We start from the raw sequence: 18287 nt of genomic DNA, 5'->3' as shown, positions 1-18287 counted from the left end.
ACTGAGGGAACCCCGCGTTGCGACGCCCTCACGTGCGGTCCTGACGACAGCGCATGCGAGGATGGTGAGGTGTCTACGGGTGAGGTTTCTTGGGCCGCCATTCCCGACTTCCTTTGGAACCTTCCGATGTCTCTTGGCGAATTCGGATGAAGGAAGATGAGGTACAAAATGGATGTACCCGAGCCAAGCCCAATTGAGAACATGAGGTGAACCCGGAACTAAGATACCTGCCCAGAGCCAGAGGTACCTAAGGTACTCCAGTCTGCCAACGCACCCGGAGGCCCGTTCCCAATCTCGGGGGGGTCGGAGAAGGCACGGAGGGAGGGGGCGGTTTCTGGTCTGGGCCCAGGGCCGATGGCCGGTGACCGTTTTGTTCCAAGGAGCCTCCACAGGTACCGGTGTCTAGTATTGCATAGTACTTCTGGTATACGCATGAGGATGCGGTGAGATGAGGTACCTCAGATAAGAAGTTAGACTTAACTTTTAGGTCTGGCTCCTGAGGCAAATGAGGCAAAGGGGAAAGTGTCGGGTGCCTCAGCGGCTACTCCCCGGTTGGAGGCGCGGCGGTTCCATGGCGGATACCTTACCTGAGAAAAAGATACGTACCTTATTTCTCTCACGTTTGGCCAGGGCATGGGCAGTCCACGGCAGTCATTCGTGTCAGTCTTCCATTGCGTATCCGTCCAGTCATAGAGCCGTTGCACCTTGCGTGTAAGGTAAGGTAATGTAAGGTTAGGTACCTTACTTGCTGCCATCCTGAAGTCACTCAACTGCTTCCATGTCCTTGTTCCATTGGTGAAGCACAGAAAAGAGAAGAGCCTAACAGTCTGCCAACGGTGAAAGCTGAGTGGCAGACTGGCAGTTGGCAAGTACCGCGGGTGAAGTCACTGACATCCCCGACGTTCCATTTTGGTCGTGGTTAGGCTGAGATGCTGCCTGGGCTGTCCATGTCTGCCCGGTTCTGCAGCTGGCAATGTGCCCCAATAGCGTTCATGGCCGTTCAGCTCTTTGCACCGGTTCCCTCCCTCCAGAGTTCAGCGTCAGCAACGCGCGCCAGCTGGTTCATCCTGCCCGCCGAAAATCAAGTTCCTGCTGGCGTGAAGATGGTGCTTGCGAGTACTTCCAGTGAGTACTTGGGACGGGCAGTACCTTAGGGAGTGCTTGGTGTTCGTCCTATCAAACACGCGGCTCGCACTACGCAACACACCTCCCACCGCCACCCAGAAATGCGGCGGTTGGGAAGACGCCAACCAATGATACCCTGCCAAAGATGAGATCCAGCCTAAAAACATCACCAACTTAACGTGATGGTATAAATATGAATGCCCCCCCTCCGCAATCCACCCCTCTTCCCTCTTGTTCTCCCCCTCCCCCTCAACCACAACCAAAAAGGGTCGCAAAGTTGCAAGTTGGGAATACCTCCTTGGGTCGTTCGTTACTGAATTCCCTTTCCATAGGAGGCATCTCTCACCCCGGACCCCCAGTCAATCTTTTTGTGTGTCACTCGTCCCTCACTTCTCACTTCACACTCTCTCTCTTCTCTCTCTCGCTCTATCCCCCCTCCCCCTCCGATCCGAACACCCCTCCAACTTCGTCATTCCTCCCTCTCCTCTATTCGCTCATTTCGTCGCTCTCTACAAGTCTTCTTATCCCATAGACAAAGACATATAAGGTCCCTGGGCAACGCGCTCTCCATCGTCTCAGCTTCCCTAGTCTTTACTCTATCGTTCCCCATTCGAGTTGTCATTCCTTAATCAGAACAACAACATCACCAGCATCAGCAGCTACAACAACAACTTCTTCGGGCCAACAAAGCCCGCTCTCTCTTAGCAAACCACAACCGTCATGTCGTTGTTCAAGCGTACCTTCAGGTCGCAAGACCCCAATGTCCGCGTCGACAAGACGTCCAGGCTGAAGAAGTCAAGCTCGATCCGGGATCACCAGAAGCTATCGAAAATGCAACAGTCCGTCAACGAGAAGCCCGTCATGGCCCCGCCAGCCGCCCCCGCGCCGCTGCCGACCAAGACGGGCAAGTCCGTGGCCCCTTCACCCATCGTCACCTTGACCGTGGGACGCGAGGGCCGACTGTTTGCCGCTCACGAGGACGTCCTCTTCCAGTCGCCCTTCTTCGAGGCCGCCTGCCGAGGCCAGTTCTTCGAGTCGCAGAGCAAGAGAATATCCCTCCCCGACGAAGAACCCGAGATCTTCTCCTCCGTCCTCGAGTACCTCTACAAGGGTGACTACTACCCCCGCCTCGTCCACAACAGGCACCGCAACTCTTGGGAGCTCGAGGACGCCGTCAGAGGAACTCCCCAAACTTCCCCAACCCCGAAAACACCCCCGAGGCGGCCGCGCAGCCGCCGTTCCCTCCACTCCCACATCGACAACTACCGGTACCACCGCGAGTGAGGCAACAATCTTTGTCTCGAGCTGCGGGCAACACATCCTCCGCGACACCGTCATCTACTGTGCTGCGGAGCGGTACGGGCTCGAGGAGCTCAAGCGCCTGGCTCTGCGCAAGCAGGGTCTCCAGTCCGGTATTGATATCGGCACCATCCTGCGCTCCGCCCAGTACGCCTACGCCCACACCCCCGACTCGGACTCACGGCTGCGCGCTCACTACCTCGCTCTGATTATCAGATGTCGCAAGACATTCAAGAGGAGCGGAACCATGCAAGCCGAGATGGAGCGCGGCGGTAGCAAGCTCTTCTTTGACCTGTTCGTGGCCATGTGCAACCACCTCGACGACGTTATCGACCACAGCAACGCGCGAACACCCAAGACCGTCTGAGAGGTTTCGGTTGACTTTTTGGTCATGTTGGTTGAGTTGACTCTCGACCAGACACAGCCAGAAAACACATGTACAAAAGCGATCATGGTACTGTCACGGCGTTCAACACGGTTGTTTTTCTTGTCATTTTGGTCCTTTGCCTTCCGGACTTGCATCACAAGGATAGGAGGTTGTCTGAGAACTGCGATCCCACGGAGGTCTGCTTTTCATGCCGGCACGTCACTTTCTCCCCTCTCTCCCACACCAGATTGGAAACTTCACCATTTGGGAGCTGTCTTTTCTTTCTGAAAAAACCATCTCCACTTCTCATCGAGGTTGGCCGAATAAAACCTTTCTGGTGGATTACCGGAGTCGAGGAGGACTAATACCCCCCGCAAACGAGATTCATTCCTCCCGCTCTTCTTGCTTTCAACTCTCTCTCTTCCGCATCTTCTGGACAAAGATCCCCCCAGATACAGGATACACCGGGCCCGGGCGGTTTTCCTCTTTCTCCCTTTTTACCAATCACTGGCGTCTACCCCTTCTGAGCTCTAGTACTCTACTCCACGTTCACTCGTAGGTGGTAAGGGAACGGCTCAAACGGCTCATCAGAGAGCGACAAAAGGAGGATTCGAAACGGAGAAGAGACTTGTTATCTTTTGATTTTATACAAAAACACAAAACAACGACAAAAAAAAAGACACCAACCCCAGCACCAAGTTTGTTCTACTCTTCAACTACTCTGCTTACTTGGGAACGACAATTTACGGGGGACGGCGCAACTCCAACAACAACTCTCATCTCTCCATCGGGAACAAACGGATTTGGGGCGTTTACGGTATTAGACATACCGGGGCACATCAGTTTGGTGCCAGCTACCATAACAGATTGTGTTTTTTGTCTTCTTTCCATCATTTTCTGAGAATACGGATGTCTTGAGGATACGTACGGGATGTGCCCGCCTCCGACTCCAGGGCAGGCCGAGAAAAGAATCATGTACAACTCTCAACAGCGCGACAAGGAACAGACTTTTGCGCTCTTCTTCTTCTTCTTCTTCTTCTGGCCTCGCCAAATCAAACAACTACAATAACCAAAAAAACGGAAAATCTCCCAAGCAAACAAAGCATGTCAAGACTGAACGACTTACAACAACACAACACCACATGCTTTCGGATCTCATTTGTCTCTGGGAATTTTTGGAGGATGCAAACTCTTGTTTTTTCACGCGGTTTACTGCATTGGTTCCTGCTTTTGCGATATAGCCTAGGCAGATTGGGGATACCGTCCCTAGTGGATTGGTTCTCTTGGACCTGGCTTGAGCCCTCGTCAGGGCGAGGTAATGAGAAATTTCGGCCACCTCATGAATTGTTTTTCTTGTTCTATGTGACTGGTTGCATGTTTCCAAGTGACTCTTTGCCCTGTTTGATTGGCTCTCTTGAGATATATACCCGCATGTGAAGTGACTCACGAGCTTATATCAGTCATAATTTCCAGCACCTAGTAACCCCTACGACTCAAGCCTGTTGATTGAACTTGCAACTGACCAGTCACCAATGCTGTGAGTCCTGACAATCCGCACACCTTCCAGAAGTTCTGATCTCATGTTGAAGTTGCCTCAGCAATCGTCAGGCAGCTAAAGACAACATGGAGAAAAAGCATTTGATACAGGGGCCACCTGCCCATTTATTTGCTTTTGCGAGAGAGTCAGGAACCTCAAACAAGCGCCGATCCCCATTCGACAACTTGGCGAAACATCAAACACTACTGCAACTATTTGAATTCATCAAGAAGTGTTCGTACGTATGCACGGTTTTAATTTCCAACGTGTTCGTTTCTCGGCTCCATCGCAGTGATAGTGACAATGTTTGTTGTTGTTTGGTCTCGCCATGAGGCACAGACATGCGCTCGTTCGTGGTAGTGAGTACCACTCGCTACCCAAGCGACCCCGAACAACGTGCGACGTCGCCGGCGTGATGTTGCACGTTCGTCCCCTCTTGTGCGGCGGTGCCTGGGAGGTGTTGCACAGATGTAACCTGCCTTTTGGTTATCGAGGCGCCGACTCGGCTCTGCCACTTGTGTGATGGATATGAAGTTCCCAAGTTCGGCACTTGCAGTGCGACTACTACTACAAACCAGAATTTTGTGTCTCTGGAACATTCATTGAAGAGAAGTCTTTTTTGTGAATGTCGCATGTAGAGAAGATATTGTTACCACAGATGCTGCTACTGTACCGAACTTACCCGGTAGGAAGCAAGTCATTAACAAGATGAAGTCCCGTCCTCTGCAGATCCCGATTTCCTTTTTGCGCAATCTTCTCTTTTACACTAGGTCCCCGCGTCCCTTCGAAACTGTAAACATTGGCCAGTGAGACATTTCGCGGGTTGGAAAAGATGTCAAGTGCGAAACTAGTCAATCTGCACGACACAATGAGACCGCGGGACTCGGGAGGGGACTAATACCTAGTAGGTTGGGCCTTGCCAGCGTGCCATCGGTGCAGCGAAGTGTGATGTGATGCAAACTGACTAAATGAGAGACAGGTTAATCAGGGACGGCGGGCGCTGCGAGGGGACTGAGACTCGGAGGGAGATCGTGTGTTACCCCTCGCATGCTGGTTAGTCATGGCCGGGTTTGGTGAGAAGTGGGATATATAGTCGCTTTCCCCCGTCTAGATTTTGTTGAATTGTGCTTGACTTGAAGTTTACCCGGATCTCGTCTGTTTATTAGCCATTTCGAGCCCTCCAAGATCGATTCGCCTTGCTCCAGCGCTGAATATTCGACCCAGCAACAGCCAATCGAACCCAGCTTTGGCGTATGGACCATAGTCATCACTAAGAGAGGGCACCGCTGAGAGAGCAAAATTTGACAACAGTCGGAAACACAAGGGGTAAGTTTGCCATTTATCTCCTGGGCCTTGGCGTAAGTTTGCCCAGCTCGTCTCATGTCTTCCAAAGACTTTCGGGAGCTGAGCACCCCGGAACGTTTGCCGAAAAAGCTTCTCTTTTGTTAGCAAATCTTGCGTTCCCGCGTCCTCCGTGCCTGCGTCCGCCCCCCGCGTTCTTCCACCGCTTTCGTTTTCGTTTGCTTTCTTGTCTGGTCTTGTCGTCTTGGCCCGGGTTGTTGGATGCTGCGAGCTTCTTCTTTGTATTGCAATTCCTCGGATGGAATCCCCGTCCCTTGTTCTCATCGACAGGGCCCTTGTTGGTATCCGCACCGGGCCGGAACAGTGGGGGCCGAACTGCTGCAGTTGGGATTGGTCAATTGCCGGAGCTTTGGGCCAGGGGTAAAATTGAACCCTTTTTTTTGAGTTTTTGCGGCTTGCTCAAAACACGTGGTGTACCGTTTTGCAGTTAATCTTTTCTTCGTTTACTCGTTTGCAAAGGAAGGAGGGATTGAGTTGACTGGACTGTTTCAAGCTGACAAGTGTGACAAGTATCATCACCTTGAGGATCGATCCTTCCCTCAATTGTGACGAAGGCGACGTACCTTTCTCGCAAGGCAGTTGCGACGGGACTCTGAAGCTGTCATCACTGGGGACCTCCCGCCCCTTCCTCACGAATTTGGCCCCGGGCAGCCCCTGTCTTTTACCCCACTCTTTCGGTCCCGTGCGCCTGGATTGAGATTTGCACCTGGAGGGGCCGACTTCAGGCACAGGCAGGAACTTTCCATCGGGCCTTCCACTGCAGCAAGGTGCACCTGCACCTGCCACAAGCACCAGAGGTGGACAGTGAGCTTATTCATACAGGTCTGTGGGTGAGCGAATCTTCTTTTCCTTCCATTCATCTTCCAATTTAATCTATCCATCTTTTCGTTGCCTTGTCATCGTCAAAAAGTTCCTACGAATACGCAGTAGAGTGGGTGCAGGCGAGGAGCAAGCCAAAGTTGGACGCCCATCGTCATACGAACACTCATCCCTCCCTCGTCTCTTTTTCATCCAGTCTTATCCAACTGCGCCGTGTCTACCATTCCCCTGAATAGCGTTCCTCGACTCCTTCATACTCAGAGTGCCAGACAACTATCGCACACACACAGAGACGGAATGTGATTCGCCGTTGCGTCCCTGCTATCTTGTCTGATGTGCAATCGGCATTGCGCAGCCATCCCAGTGGTGACGCCGCACCACGCAAGACGTTTTAATGCACACTGCAAAAAGAGAGACGCACTCCCCAGCAGAAGAGGGGGCTCGGGGGTCAATAATACCATTCTGGGGCTAATAATACGGCCGTTGCGCCATGTTCAGTCACAACCACCACCTTATTCGACAGACCACCCAATATTACCTTCCGGTGAGATGAGGGAGCGCAATCAATAATTCAGGTCATAGTCATACACTTTTGTCCGACTGTCCGTCACTCTTCCCGTTGACACATACTTTCCACGGAATACGGGGATACCTACCGATACATCTCGCATTTTCAAGATTGAACGCCCTTTGGGTTGGACTTTGGGCCGCCGCCGCCGCCGCCGCCGCCTTTCTTTCACCTGTCAATGCGACGCTGGGCAACTGGATCTATCTGAGCCTGACTTTTGGCTTCCCACGTCTTCCGCGCTTCCATCGCCTTTCCCTTTTCTCTCGCTCACTCTCAATTTTTCTGCCTGACCCCCCTTTATCGACTAAATCCTTCCTCCATCCCCGATCTAGTCAAGGGCAGAGAGATCAACGCCCAGAAACCGAGAGTATTGCCTGTCAACCATACATTGTCGTCACTCGGAGCAACCAATTAATCGATCTGGAGTCGGACTGTGTCAATCATTCCGCCCAATTCCAACCCAGGCACCGCTACCAATCACGTCCAACAACACCCACCCACCCACCATCTCTCTTCTCAATCTCATCTGATCGAGCGCAAGGGGCGGACAAAAAGTGAATTTTAACAATTCCAGGGGGCATAACCACATATACCTCACATACGGTGTACTTGAGGGCAAGGCCGCAAGCCGCAATAATTAGAAGACAACCAAGAAAACCCTCGAGCACGGTCCCCTCCTCTTGATCTCCTCTTCTCGGTCGATCAACGCGTGAATAGAGACAAGACGAGACAATCCGCAAGAAAACCAGAGACGCTATCCCGAACACGCTCCGCTTCACCCTGCCTGCAGCTGCAGCCACCGCTGCCCGCATCAACGTACTCGTACCAAGACGCCAGATCCATACCTTTTTTTGTGTTCCTTTACACTACATGCAGTACGCCGCCAGTACCTGACAGCTACCTCGCGACCGCTGCTGGTCATCCTGCATGAACACAGACGCTGGTTCTGGACACCGGACGCTCCAGAGTCTCCCTGGCTCTATCCACCATTCACAGTCGGTCGCCCGCGCCTTTCCTCGTGCGTCTGCGGTCCCGTAGCCGCACCAAACCACCATTCCTTGCCAGGCACGCCAGGCTTGTCGACCTTACCGACTCCGCGTACCTGCGCCAACGTCTGCTGGTCACGTTCTCGTTCTCGTCGCTGGCGTTCAGTACTAGCGAAAAGACGCGACCCTTTCCCGGCCTTTCTCTACACCCGATTCAGAGTGAGATCCTATCCCTTTCCTCGCCCATCCGCCGACACTCGTGGACCGTGGTGCAGCCCGGATCCCGATCGACGCACGGTAAGGGGGGCTCGCGGCCGCCCTAGTTCACCGTTTCCATTGTTCCTGCTGGGTCTGTCACAGTCACAGTCGCAGTCGCAGTTGCAGCTGCCACCCGGACCCTCTTCTCATCCCATCTCACCACCCGCTGGGTTCTTTGTACGTACAGAGTACTCTCGCTGTACGACTCTGCTTCTGGAACGGTACTGCACACTGCACACTGCAGCCTTTCTGCTTGCTGCCCACCACACACGCCGCCCCGACCGTCCGCCTACCGCAGCAGTCAGTCCAGCAACTGTTCCGTGCTCTCTCCTGGATCCTGAGGCCGGTTCCGTGTCGTCCTGCGCTCGCGTGGTCTGCTGGTCTGGTTCGGGCACTTTGGTCTGGTCTGGCGTGGTCCGTCGACTACCCGTAACCTCTTTCTTTCTCCCTGCGTCGCCATGGACGACTACGATCCAAACTCAATCCCCCCTATCCCCCAGCGCTACCGGAATCTTCAAACCCCTGAACCTCAGCCGCGGAACCGCTCTCTTCCACCACCTCCTCCGTCGCGCCACGCCGATGCCGTTCCCAGCTCTCCCGAGGTCATCTCTTCTCTCATCACCAGCTTTGCCGTGATAACCAAGCCCGCCGACCAACACTTTGAACGCAGCACCCCGAGCTTATCTGTTCCCGCAACCCCTCGCCTAGGCAGCTTTGGAGTCGACTACGGCGCCTTCCACCAGCCTTCCCTCGAACAACTCCGGAAAGAAGACCTGCCCCTCGACGAGATCGCCGCATCCGCTCCCGTTATCCGAACCGCCAAACCACCCTCCGGATTCTCGCCCTTGACCGCCCCCAAATCCTCACCCGCTCGCGACGGATCCGGTGGCCTCAAGTCCCTCTTGCGAAGTTCTTCGAGGCCCTCTTCCAAAGGCTCACTCGGGTCGCGGGATGATGCGCAGAGCATAGGCAATCTTTCTGTTGAACGTGGCTCTGCGCCCACCCCAGAGCTCAAGAGACAGCGCTCATTTGATAGTTGGGGTAAGAAACAGGGTAGAAGTCACAGGGGATTGATGTACATGAGTTCCAAGGAGCGACTACGAGAAAAGGAAGAAAAGAAGCGCGCGAGTATTGGCGACCGCAGTTCCAGCAGCTTCACCGGAGCCTCCCTACGACCCGATCCCTTCCTCGCCGAGACGCCCATCAGCGAAGAACCCGCCTACACACCAGACTCTCCCACCCGTGGAAGCGCCCGCAAACAACACGAAATGGCGAGCCCAGGACCCGAAACCGCCAGTAGCCCCCGAGCAATACCCGCGCGAGACTCGTCTCTCTTCAAGACGGGAGCGAATGCAAAGAGATCCTCTACGAGATCCTCTAGATCAAAGAGAGAAAGCGCTAATAGCACCAACGAGATAATATTTGAAGGAGAAGAACAGACCTCTTCGCGGGAGGCACCGAGGCGCAAACACTTGTCTCGCCATGCTTCCGAAAACGACCTCGCTAGAGCATCGGCCGACGCATCCGGCAAGTCTTTCAGCCGCCCATTCTTCGAGTCCAGGCATACCGAGAACTTTCTATCAACAGGACCGTTATTTGAAGAAGAGGACGTGGAGGACAGTGCACCGTTCCCCGCTGTCGCCCAAGGTCGTCGTCGGGATGAGCAGATCGCCGACCGGAATAGTAGGCGCAAATCAACACGCGAGGCCCCAGACGCAGGTGAAGCTATCAAGATGAAGCGCAGTAGCTCCAGGCTCAAACGGCTCTCTCAGCCGCTGAGTCCCAAGGGAGATGAGTCGCAGGCGAGCTCACGCAACTCGGCAGCCTCACCCGATCCACGCAACAGCATGCCAGCCGGGTATGAACGCCCCCGCAGTGCAGACTCGATTGACGACGCCGTTGAGTCATACCTGTGTTCTCCTCGCCTTTCGCAAAAGATCCGACACCCGCAAACCGGCCGTGTGATTTCCTTTTCCGAGGTGGGAGATGCAGATGGCTCGGCTGTGTTTTGCTGTGTGGGAATGGGATTGACGAGATATATCACGGCCTTTTACGACGAGCTCGCGTTGACGCTGAAGCTTCGTCTCATTACACCCGACAGACCTGGCGTGGGCGATAGCGAGTCCTACGCTGACGGAACCGCGACGCCACTCAGCTGGCCCGATGATGTCTATGCCATTTGCCAGGCTCTGAAGATTACCAAATTTTCAATCCTCGCTCACTCTGCCGGCGCCATTTATGCGCTGGCTACTGCTCTCCGGATGCCCCAACACATTCGGGGCAAGATCCATTTGCTCGCGCCTTGGATCCCGCCCTCGCAGATGAACGTTTTTGGCACGTCACAGGCGCTGCCACCAACCAACGCGATCCCTACCTCGCAGCGCATCCTGCGAGCGCTCCCGACGACTTTCTTGAAGGCTGCCAACAGCTCGTTCATGTCTGCGACCAGTAGTTCCATCACCAGTTCGCTGCCCAAGAACCCCAGACGCAGCAAGCGAAAATCCACCGCAACCACTGGCCGGGACACCCCGGCGACGCATGGGAGCAAGCGGGACACGACACCCCACCTCGACAAGGAAAACCTTGGCTTGAATTTCGATCGCAACAGCACAGGCGACGACCTGTCAGGCAGACCCACACTGCCCGCCACAGAGACCATGGACAGAATCAGACCACCCGGCACGGCATCGGCGCAAGGGCACTACGATGCCGATGCCCAGGTCATTGCTGCTGCGTCGGATGCATTGATGGATAAAGAGCGTCAGACAATCTACGACACGAGATTGACGCATGCCATCTGGGAGCTGGCCACGACGGGAGCCAATCCCGCCGTCGACCTACTGGTCTGCTTGGAACGCAGACACACGATCGGTTTCCGATACGTTGATATTACACGGCCTGTCGTTATACACCACGGCAGCCGCGATACTCGCGTGCCGGTTGACAATGTCAAATGGCTTGGCAAGACGATGAAGCGCTGCGAGGTGCGCGTTCTCGAAGGCGAAGGCCACGGCTTGATGGCGAGCGCTGGTGTCATGGGCGCCGTGCTCATGGAGATTAGCAAGGAATGGGACGACTGGCTGCGAGCCACTTCCAAAAAGGACGACCGCGGCCGGAGAACCGGTACGCGGTAAGGGGACCATGATATTGAGACCACGGATTTCCCCATTTTACGGTCACATTTTTTCTTTTTCTTTCTTTCTACTTTGGGCACTTGAATGACCTCGAACCATTTACGATTTGACCTACACCTCTGATTTATATCCAATACCTACGTAGGGGGGAGTTTTGTAATTATTCTCAGGCGGCTCATGTACGTTGTGTGGTTGGATACCTTTTTTATGGCATCGGCGTCGAGCGCGTCTGCAGGCTTAGGGCGGGCTGGTTGGTTGATTGGGAGTCCTGGGGACGAGCTTCGAAGGGGTTCCGAAGCCGTGAGGGAAAAGACACCAGGGCCGGCAGGGTTATTTCATGAAGCAGCCATTGTTGAAGAGCATCGCTCCATAGTATATAGCAGTAGTACAGCATCGGCTTGTTCTGTTGCACAGCAGCTGTGGACAAACACCGAGTAATGTGTTAATACGATCTCCTTTGTGGCATATGATGTCCAGGCAATGTCTGACGGCTTTCTTCCTTGTGACTCTTCCTTTACTGCGTAGTAGACTGAGTACCTTGTTGTCTTGAAGTCGTCAAGGGTCCCATTGCATCCAGAAAACTCAAGGGAAAGCTAGTTAAAAACATATCTAGTCTATGGTCATGTACTGAAATTCATACTTCCCATCTTTGTCCCTGCTCTCCTCTTTTCGTTCTCTAGGTCGGGTTTGTGGTAGATAGAGAGTTGGGCGGAAAGTTGTCAAAGTGAGATTACCTCATGTAAGGTAATGAGAACCAAATACATAAGACAACCCTCCCATAGGAACTCCCATACAAGTCGCACAACAGACAAACCTCCCCTCACACTGCCGCTTCCCGCTCTTATGCATCTCACCCTTATCTGCGGCTGACTCCCAGTGCGGATCTCGATCCAAGACATGTGCACGCAAGCCCACCCGCCCCAATATCGACCCGCGCATCCACACAGCTCCTCCCAGCCCAACTTAGGCCCCAATGATCACCAAGGCAGTCATCAAACCAGGCGAAGTGCCAGAGTGGTTAATGGGTGTGCCTCGAATTACCTCTGTATTTCAGAGCCTTTGTAGCACATGGCTTCGGTCGCGCAAGTTCGAATCTTGTCTTCGTCGATATTTTTGGTTTTTTTGGTGGTTTTGGTTGGGTTTTGGGGGATGTGTGTGGTTTTTTTTTTGCCCCTTTGCGCTTTGGGAAGGACCCACTGGGCCTGCCTAACCTTTACTTTCAGTTCTCACACTCCCTGATCGCTCTGTCGTGTTGTGCCGTTGCTGGCCGACCTGAGGAAATCAACTTGGCCAACTTCAAGTGAGAGATGTTACCTTTAACAAGGCTAGAGGTATCAGGACAAGAAAATGATGGAGAGACGGCATTCTGCTATGCTCTATCTAGCTTATTTACAGTTGTCTTCGATACTGCCTCAAATAGAGTTGCTCTTAGACATTATACCCCCTTCTGCCGGCCTGGCCTTTTATTCTTTGCTTCTTATCCCCTTTTCTGCTCCTTATTCTATCCACTCCCATCTGCCGCCCCCTGTAGAATTCAGACCATAATAAAGTAAGACCAGCAAGGACTAATACTGAAGACAATACTGTAGACAATACTGGAGAGAGCGGGACCCAGGAAAGCTTTCATATCGCTATTGAAATCAGTGGAATCTGGAAAAATGACTGCCACTGCCCAATTTGTGAACTGATATATCAAGGTGATTTCTGTGCAGGCTGAGGATCAGAGGAAAGGAGGAACGTCAAGCCTGCGGTATGTATGACCAGGACGGACCGATTCAACGCAAGCTTTCGGGCCATGATTCTCCAAGACCAGCTCCGGGCCGGTGCGACGGAGCAAAGTGGGGTCAATCAGTCCGCGATGAGGTCGGAATGCAGTCCGGCTTGGAACAATTAGGGAAGCAACCTCCTTCCGCTGCCGAGTGCTTGACATTTGAAACCGTCCTAAATTTAAACGTACGGAGGAACATCCTCAGATTGCACTTATCCCAAGATACCCTGTTTGATGCAGCTCTGGCGCTAATTCATGGTGGGACGCAAGAATCAACACACCCATGCGACGCTACGTCATGGCTGCCAACGTGCGCCTGGATGCTGCTGCTTATTTACCACGCGCCCTCCCATTCAACAGCGCAGCCCTATCACCAAAGCCATGAGTTCTTCACCAAGTCGCAAAGTCTGTGGTCGTTTTCAACCTTGAAACTGACGTCTCCATCAAGACTTTGGTTTCGTTCTTCTGAGTCGGACTCACTCAGTCGACTCTCACTTCACTTACACTTGACCTCAGCCACATCCATCTCATCTCACAACAACAGCTCACCTCACCTGTCACACTCAACACCATGGATATTCTTCTCTCCCTCCCGATAGTCTCCTACTTCCTCGCGCCCTCCATAACCTCCTGGACGACCTCCCTCAACCTCCTCTTCTTCTACATGACCTGGACAACCCTCGTCCTCTCTCACGGACCCCTCAAGATCCAACTCCTTGGCGCCCTCGCCATCCGCCTCATCCTCTGGCTCGTCCCATCCCTCGCCTTTCTCCTCTTCGACACCCTCCTCCCCTCCCTCTCTGAATCGATCAAGACCGCTGGCGCTGCAGCCCTCCCGCCAACCCACGGCCCAACCCTTCTCAAGACCCTCGCTCTCGCCCTCTTCAACCTCGCCCTGTCCGCCGGCCTCGAAGGGGGCACGAGTCTGGCGTACGCATCTTACTTCCGCGAGCCCCTCTTCCGCGCATCCTCGGCCCTGCCGCTGCCGTTCCAGCTCATAAAGCACCTCGCCTTCCTCATCGCCGCGCGCGAGGTCTTGACGTACTACATCCACACGCGCGTCCTACACTCCCGTGGCAGACGCCTCACTTCGACGCGCATAGGCAAGCTTCATGCTTCGTACGCCCATGCTCGCGCCGCGCCGCCGTTCTCGCTGATGCTCTTCGCCGACCACCCGATCCCGTTCCTGCTCCACCGCATCGTGCCCATTTTCGTGCCGGCCGTGGTCCTTCGTCCCCATCTGTTGACGTACTTTTTGTTTGTTGGGTTTTGTACTATTGAGGAGACCATGGCCATGTCTGGTTACAGCGTCGTTCCGGGTATCGTCATGGGCGGGATCACGCGCCGGACGGCGATTCACTATGCCGGCCAAGGGGGCGGCAACTATGGAGCGTGGGGCGTGTTGGATTGGGCTCATGGCACGAGCGAGGGGCAGGACGTGATTGATGATATGAAAGCCGAGGCGGAGAAGCACCGGGTTAAGGAGCGCAGTGAGAGAGCGGCCAACAATGGTGTTGGCTTTGTGCAGGGTGGCATCCAAGAGTTGAAGAAGGGTCGGGGACGCAAGGGGAAGAAGAGCAACTGAGGAGGATTTTACTGGTTTCTTATTTCTGTCTTGTGAGTTTGGATGGTTCTGCTGTGCGTTGAATGCAGTTGCTTCTTATATGTTTCGAGGATACCCCCACCCCAAATCGCCAAACACGTCTAAGTATCTTGTTTATATATACCGACGAAGTTTACTCCAAATCATGTGTTCCAGTCCCCCCAGGTCCCTGATCCAATGCGCCCAAAGGCCGGCTCCTGTATGTGTAAACGCAAACCCAGTGAATCACAATGCTGCCTACCACCCTTCTACGCCCAGTTATTCTTCTTCTTGAACCACTTGAGCGTCTCCAGCGCCGCCTGCACACGCATGCCCAACCTGGCGTCAAAAACAAACGCCTCCCACGCGACGACCTTGTCGAGCCACTCCTGGCACTCGTTCATCTTCTTCTTGCGGTAGTCTGCAACCGCCTTGGCCTGGCCCTCGGCGTCCGCTGGCTCGTCTGCCGCGGCCTGGCGCTTCTCGGGCTGGCAGCACTCGAACCAGGCCACGGCGGCCATCTCGTAGTGGGCTGTAGGCAGGGGGTATTCGTCCTTTGTAGGGCCCTTGAATGCCGCTCTGTCTTTTCGTTAGTATCGGTCTTACGGTTGCCACTTCTTCAAAGGTGAACATCCAACGTACCTGTCTGCGTTGAGAACTTCCGTCTGTAGAATTGTCCTCGCGTCCTCGAAGCGTCCCAGAGTCCTGTAAATAGCCGCAAGGCAAATTGACCGGATGGAAGCCTCGTCGGGTGTCTTCTTGACCTTCTCCAGGGCCTCGGCTGGCAGAGTGCAACGTTCCCATCCCAGACTCTTGATCGACATGTGTAGCTCCTCGTCGTTCATCCTCTTTGTACCATTCCACAAGCTGACCATCTCCTGTGCGGGACTGACGCAGACGGCATCCGCCAAATCGACCTTGAACTCCTTTGCGCGCTCCTCCCACTTTTGAATCTTGCGCGTGATGAAGGTATCAAACGGCAGCTGGCGCGCCATAAACTTCTTCCGTCCTGCCGTCGTCGGCGCCTTGCGGAACAGCTCCTCGGCCTTCTTCTTGCGCCGGCGCATCTCGTCCTCGTCCTTCTTCTCGGCGTGGAAGGCGTCGCGGTAGAGCTCCAGCTCGGCGCACCCGGCCATGTAGTAGTACAGCGTATGACTCCAGTCGTTGAGCTCGAGGCAGCGGAGGAACGTCTTCTGCATCAGCTCCCAGTCCTGGTGCGACATGGCCGCTAGGGCGAGCTCAAAGGCGTTGAGGGCCGTGACCTGGCGCATCTTGGACTCCTGGCCTGTTGTGAGGAGCTGAATGGCGTCTGCGAGGCGGCGCTGCTGCGCCAGGACGCGGGATTCCTCCACGCGCCAGAGGCGGGAGTCCGGGTACCGCGTCCGCATGGAGGCGAGGAGGGCCTCGCACTTTTGCGCCGGGTACCCGACCATCTCAGCGTTTGCGTCAAAGTCCCGTTCCGCGGGCGTGATGTCCGCCTGGCCCAGAAGCCCGTTGTAGTAGCCCAGGAGGATCAGACCGGACACGGCGCCGTTAAGGTTATCAAACTGGGTGCTCTTCCAGAGCATGCGCACGCCGCGCTCGCGGTCGCCCCGGAAGCCGACGACGTACAGCAGGCGGGAGAAGGCGGGCGGGACCATGCTGAGCATGAAGAGCAGCATGCCGAAGCACATGTTGGCGCCGCTGTGGATGAAGGCGTCGACGGGGTTCGAGAAGACGCCAGAGTCCGCGTCCGAGTCGTCGGCCATTTGCGAGGACACTTGCAGAGGGGCGAGCTTGGCGTCGCCCGAGGGCGTTGATGTGCCAGAGTCAAGACTGAGAGCGGCCAGATCCTGTGTCGGTGCCTCCAACGTCGCTGAGCCGTTCACCTTCTTCTCCGCCGGTGTGACCGCTCCCGATTTGGGCACCTCGTTGGCGTCTACAAACTCAATATCGCTATCGGACTTGCGTTCCAGGTCGGCAAACTCTTCGTCGTCGAAGCTGCCGGGCATCTTCTCCTCGCTCATCCGTTGCCGTAGCGGCGGCGGGTCGGGCTTGTTCTTGTCCTTCTCCAGCGCCTTGGCCTCCTGCATCATAATGCTGTCAAGGGTGACAAACGCCTTGCGCAGCTTATAGAAACCCTTGAGAGCCTCCGTCAGACTCTCGTGCAATACGGCCACGACGGCCGCCATGAGCTGCGACTCCGCGTGGATGAGCAAGAACTCGGTGCCCGGCGCGTAGATCCTACTGCTCGTGGCGTCCCGTTCGGCCTTTTTGTAATCCGCCCATGCCTTGGCCTCTGTGTCGGCCAGCCGTTTTGAGGCCTCGTTCATGACCTCCTTTTCGAACCCGAGCACGGAGCGGAGGAATGTCGTCATGGCCAGGCCCAGCTGGTGAAAGGCCGAGTCGCCCTTGCGCAGACGCTCCTCGGCGCCGTCAATGTCGTCGTTCATGATGAAGGCGGCGGCTACCATGGCCTCTTCGATATCGGCCATTTCCTTGGCGGAGAGCTCCTTGGAGGAAAGGTTGACCGATGACGCGGCCGGGCTCGCATTGCTGCTTACCTTGCCCGCCGAGCGGAACCATGAGCCCAGTCTACTCATGATGAAAGCGTGATGAGAAGTGCCAAGAGTGAGTGAATGTTTCCTACGAGCAGAATGCAACGTGGCCAACTACAAGAAGAACAAGAAAATTCACGAGACGGGCTGGTTGTCACTGAGTCGGGACCTCGGGAAGTTGACGGGGATGACTAGAAACCGGAAGTGCTCCGGCGAGTCGCTGACAGAGAGTGAGAGTGAGAGTGAGAGAAGCTCGCGGCAGGCAAAAAGGGCCGTGGATCCCCAGCGGCGGACTTTGGGGTGCTGAAACAAACACGGGTCGACAGAGTCCGAATCTGGAATGCCGATTGGCGAAGGGGATGACGTCTTTTTTGCCTAGTTTGGCCGCCTCGTGTGAGTAGAGTGAGTGAGTTGTCCTAGTTTTGTGTGCTGGTGAGTGTTTGTGAGTGCGAGTGTACCAGTCCGGAGCTCTCTGGTGGAAGCTTCGATTTCGTCCCTTTTTTTTTTGGTGGCAACCCGGAGCTGGCTGGGAATAAAAACGGACGCAAGGGTGCCTGATAAATGGCGCTGTTCGGCGAGGATAGAGATGGAGACAAAGACGTGGGAAGCTAAAAACTGAGATGGAGAAGTGAGAGCCGAAAGCGGTCGAGAGCGCGTGCTCAGTCACTCAGTGAGCTTCTGCTGTTGGTGGGCCTTTTCCTTGTGAAATGGGGGAGCTCTCGGTATCAGAGGAGATGCCCGGATGTCCTCGGTATCATGGGGTAAAGGCAAGGTTGGAGGACGAGCTCTTGCTGGTGACGACGTTGATATGACTGCTGACGATAAGGTGAGAAAGTTAGAAAGGCTGGCTTAAGAACAATAGCATGAGGTAAGAAAAGGGAACAAATAAGCCAAGCCAAGCCAAGGTATGGTCGAGTACATGCATGGAAAAAGGCTTAGGTGAGC

The 18287-nt window shown here is 54.8% G+C and overlaps 4 protein-coding genes and 1 non-coding gene across 5 annotated transcripts; 4 read left to right on the top strand and 1 right to left on the bottom strand.

The window, feature by feature from the left end:
• Window positions 1-1845: 1845 nt before the first annotated feature.
• N0V96_002878 (uncharacterized protein) lies at window positions 1846-2791 on the top strand (the record flags this gene model as incomplete). The annotated part of the gene is made up of 2 exons (XM_065756648.1): window positions 1846-2236; window positions 2346-2791. The coding sequence occupies 2 exons, from the start codon at window positions 1846-1848 to the stop codon at window positions 2789-2791; spliced, it is 837 nt and encodes a 278-aa protein (XP_065615017.1).
• Window positions 2792-8779: 5988 nt separating this feature from the next.
• Window positions 8780-11455, top strand: N0V96_002877 (uncharacterized protein; the record flags this gene model as incomplete). Its single annotated transcript, XM_053199135.2, has 1 exon — window positions 8780-11455. The coding sequence occupies one exon, from the start codon at window positions 8780-8782 to the stop codon at window positions 11453-11455; it is 2676 nt and encodes an 891-aa protein (XP_053043400.1).
• A 1000-nt stretch (window positions 11456-12455) lies between these two features.
• Window positions 12456-12562, top strand: N0V96_002876. The gene has a single exon. It is a non-coding gene; the product is annotated as a tRNA-Ser (tRNA).
• Window positions 12563-13794: 1232 nt separating this feature from the next.
• N0V96_002875 (uncharacterized protein) lies at window positions 13795-14808 on the top strand (the record flags this gene model as incomplete). The annotated part of the gene is made up of 1 exon (XM_053199134.1): window positions 13795-14808. The coding sequence occupies one exon, from the start codon at window positions 13795-13797 to the stop codon at window positions 14806-14808; it is 1014 nt and encodes a 337-aa protein (XP_053043399.1).
• A 266-nt stretch (window positions 14809-15074) lies between these two features.
• Window positions 15075-17387, bottom strand: IML2 (Mitochondrial outer membrane protein iml2; the record flags this gene model as incomplete). Its single annotated transcript, XM_053199133.2, has 2 exons — window positions 15075-15384; window positions 15448-17387. 2 exons carry the CDS (start codon window positions 17385-17387, stop codon window positions 15075-15077), a joined length of 2250 nt encoding a protein of 749 aa, XP_053043398.2.
• Between the last annotated feature and the right edge of the window lie 900 nt (window positions 17388-18287).

Source organism: Colletotrichum fioriniae (assembly GCF_027942845.1).
Source record: "Colletotrichum fioriniae strain IMI 355084 chromosome Unknown scaffold_2, whole genome shotgun sequence".
Taxonomy (NCBI): Eukaryota; Fungi; Ascomycota; class Sordariomycetes; order Glomerellales; family Glomerellaceae; genus Colletotrichum; species Colletotrichum fioriniae.
This window is presented reverse-complemented; position numbering and strand designations above follow the sequence as displayed.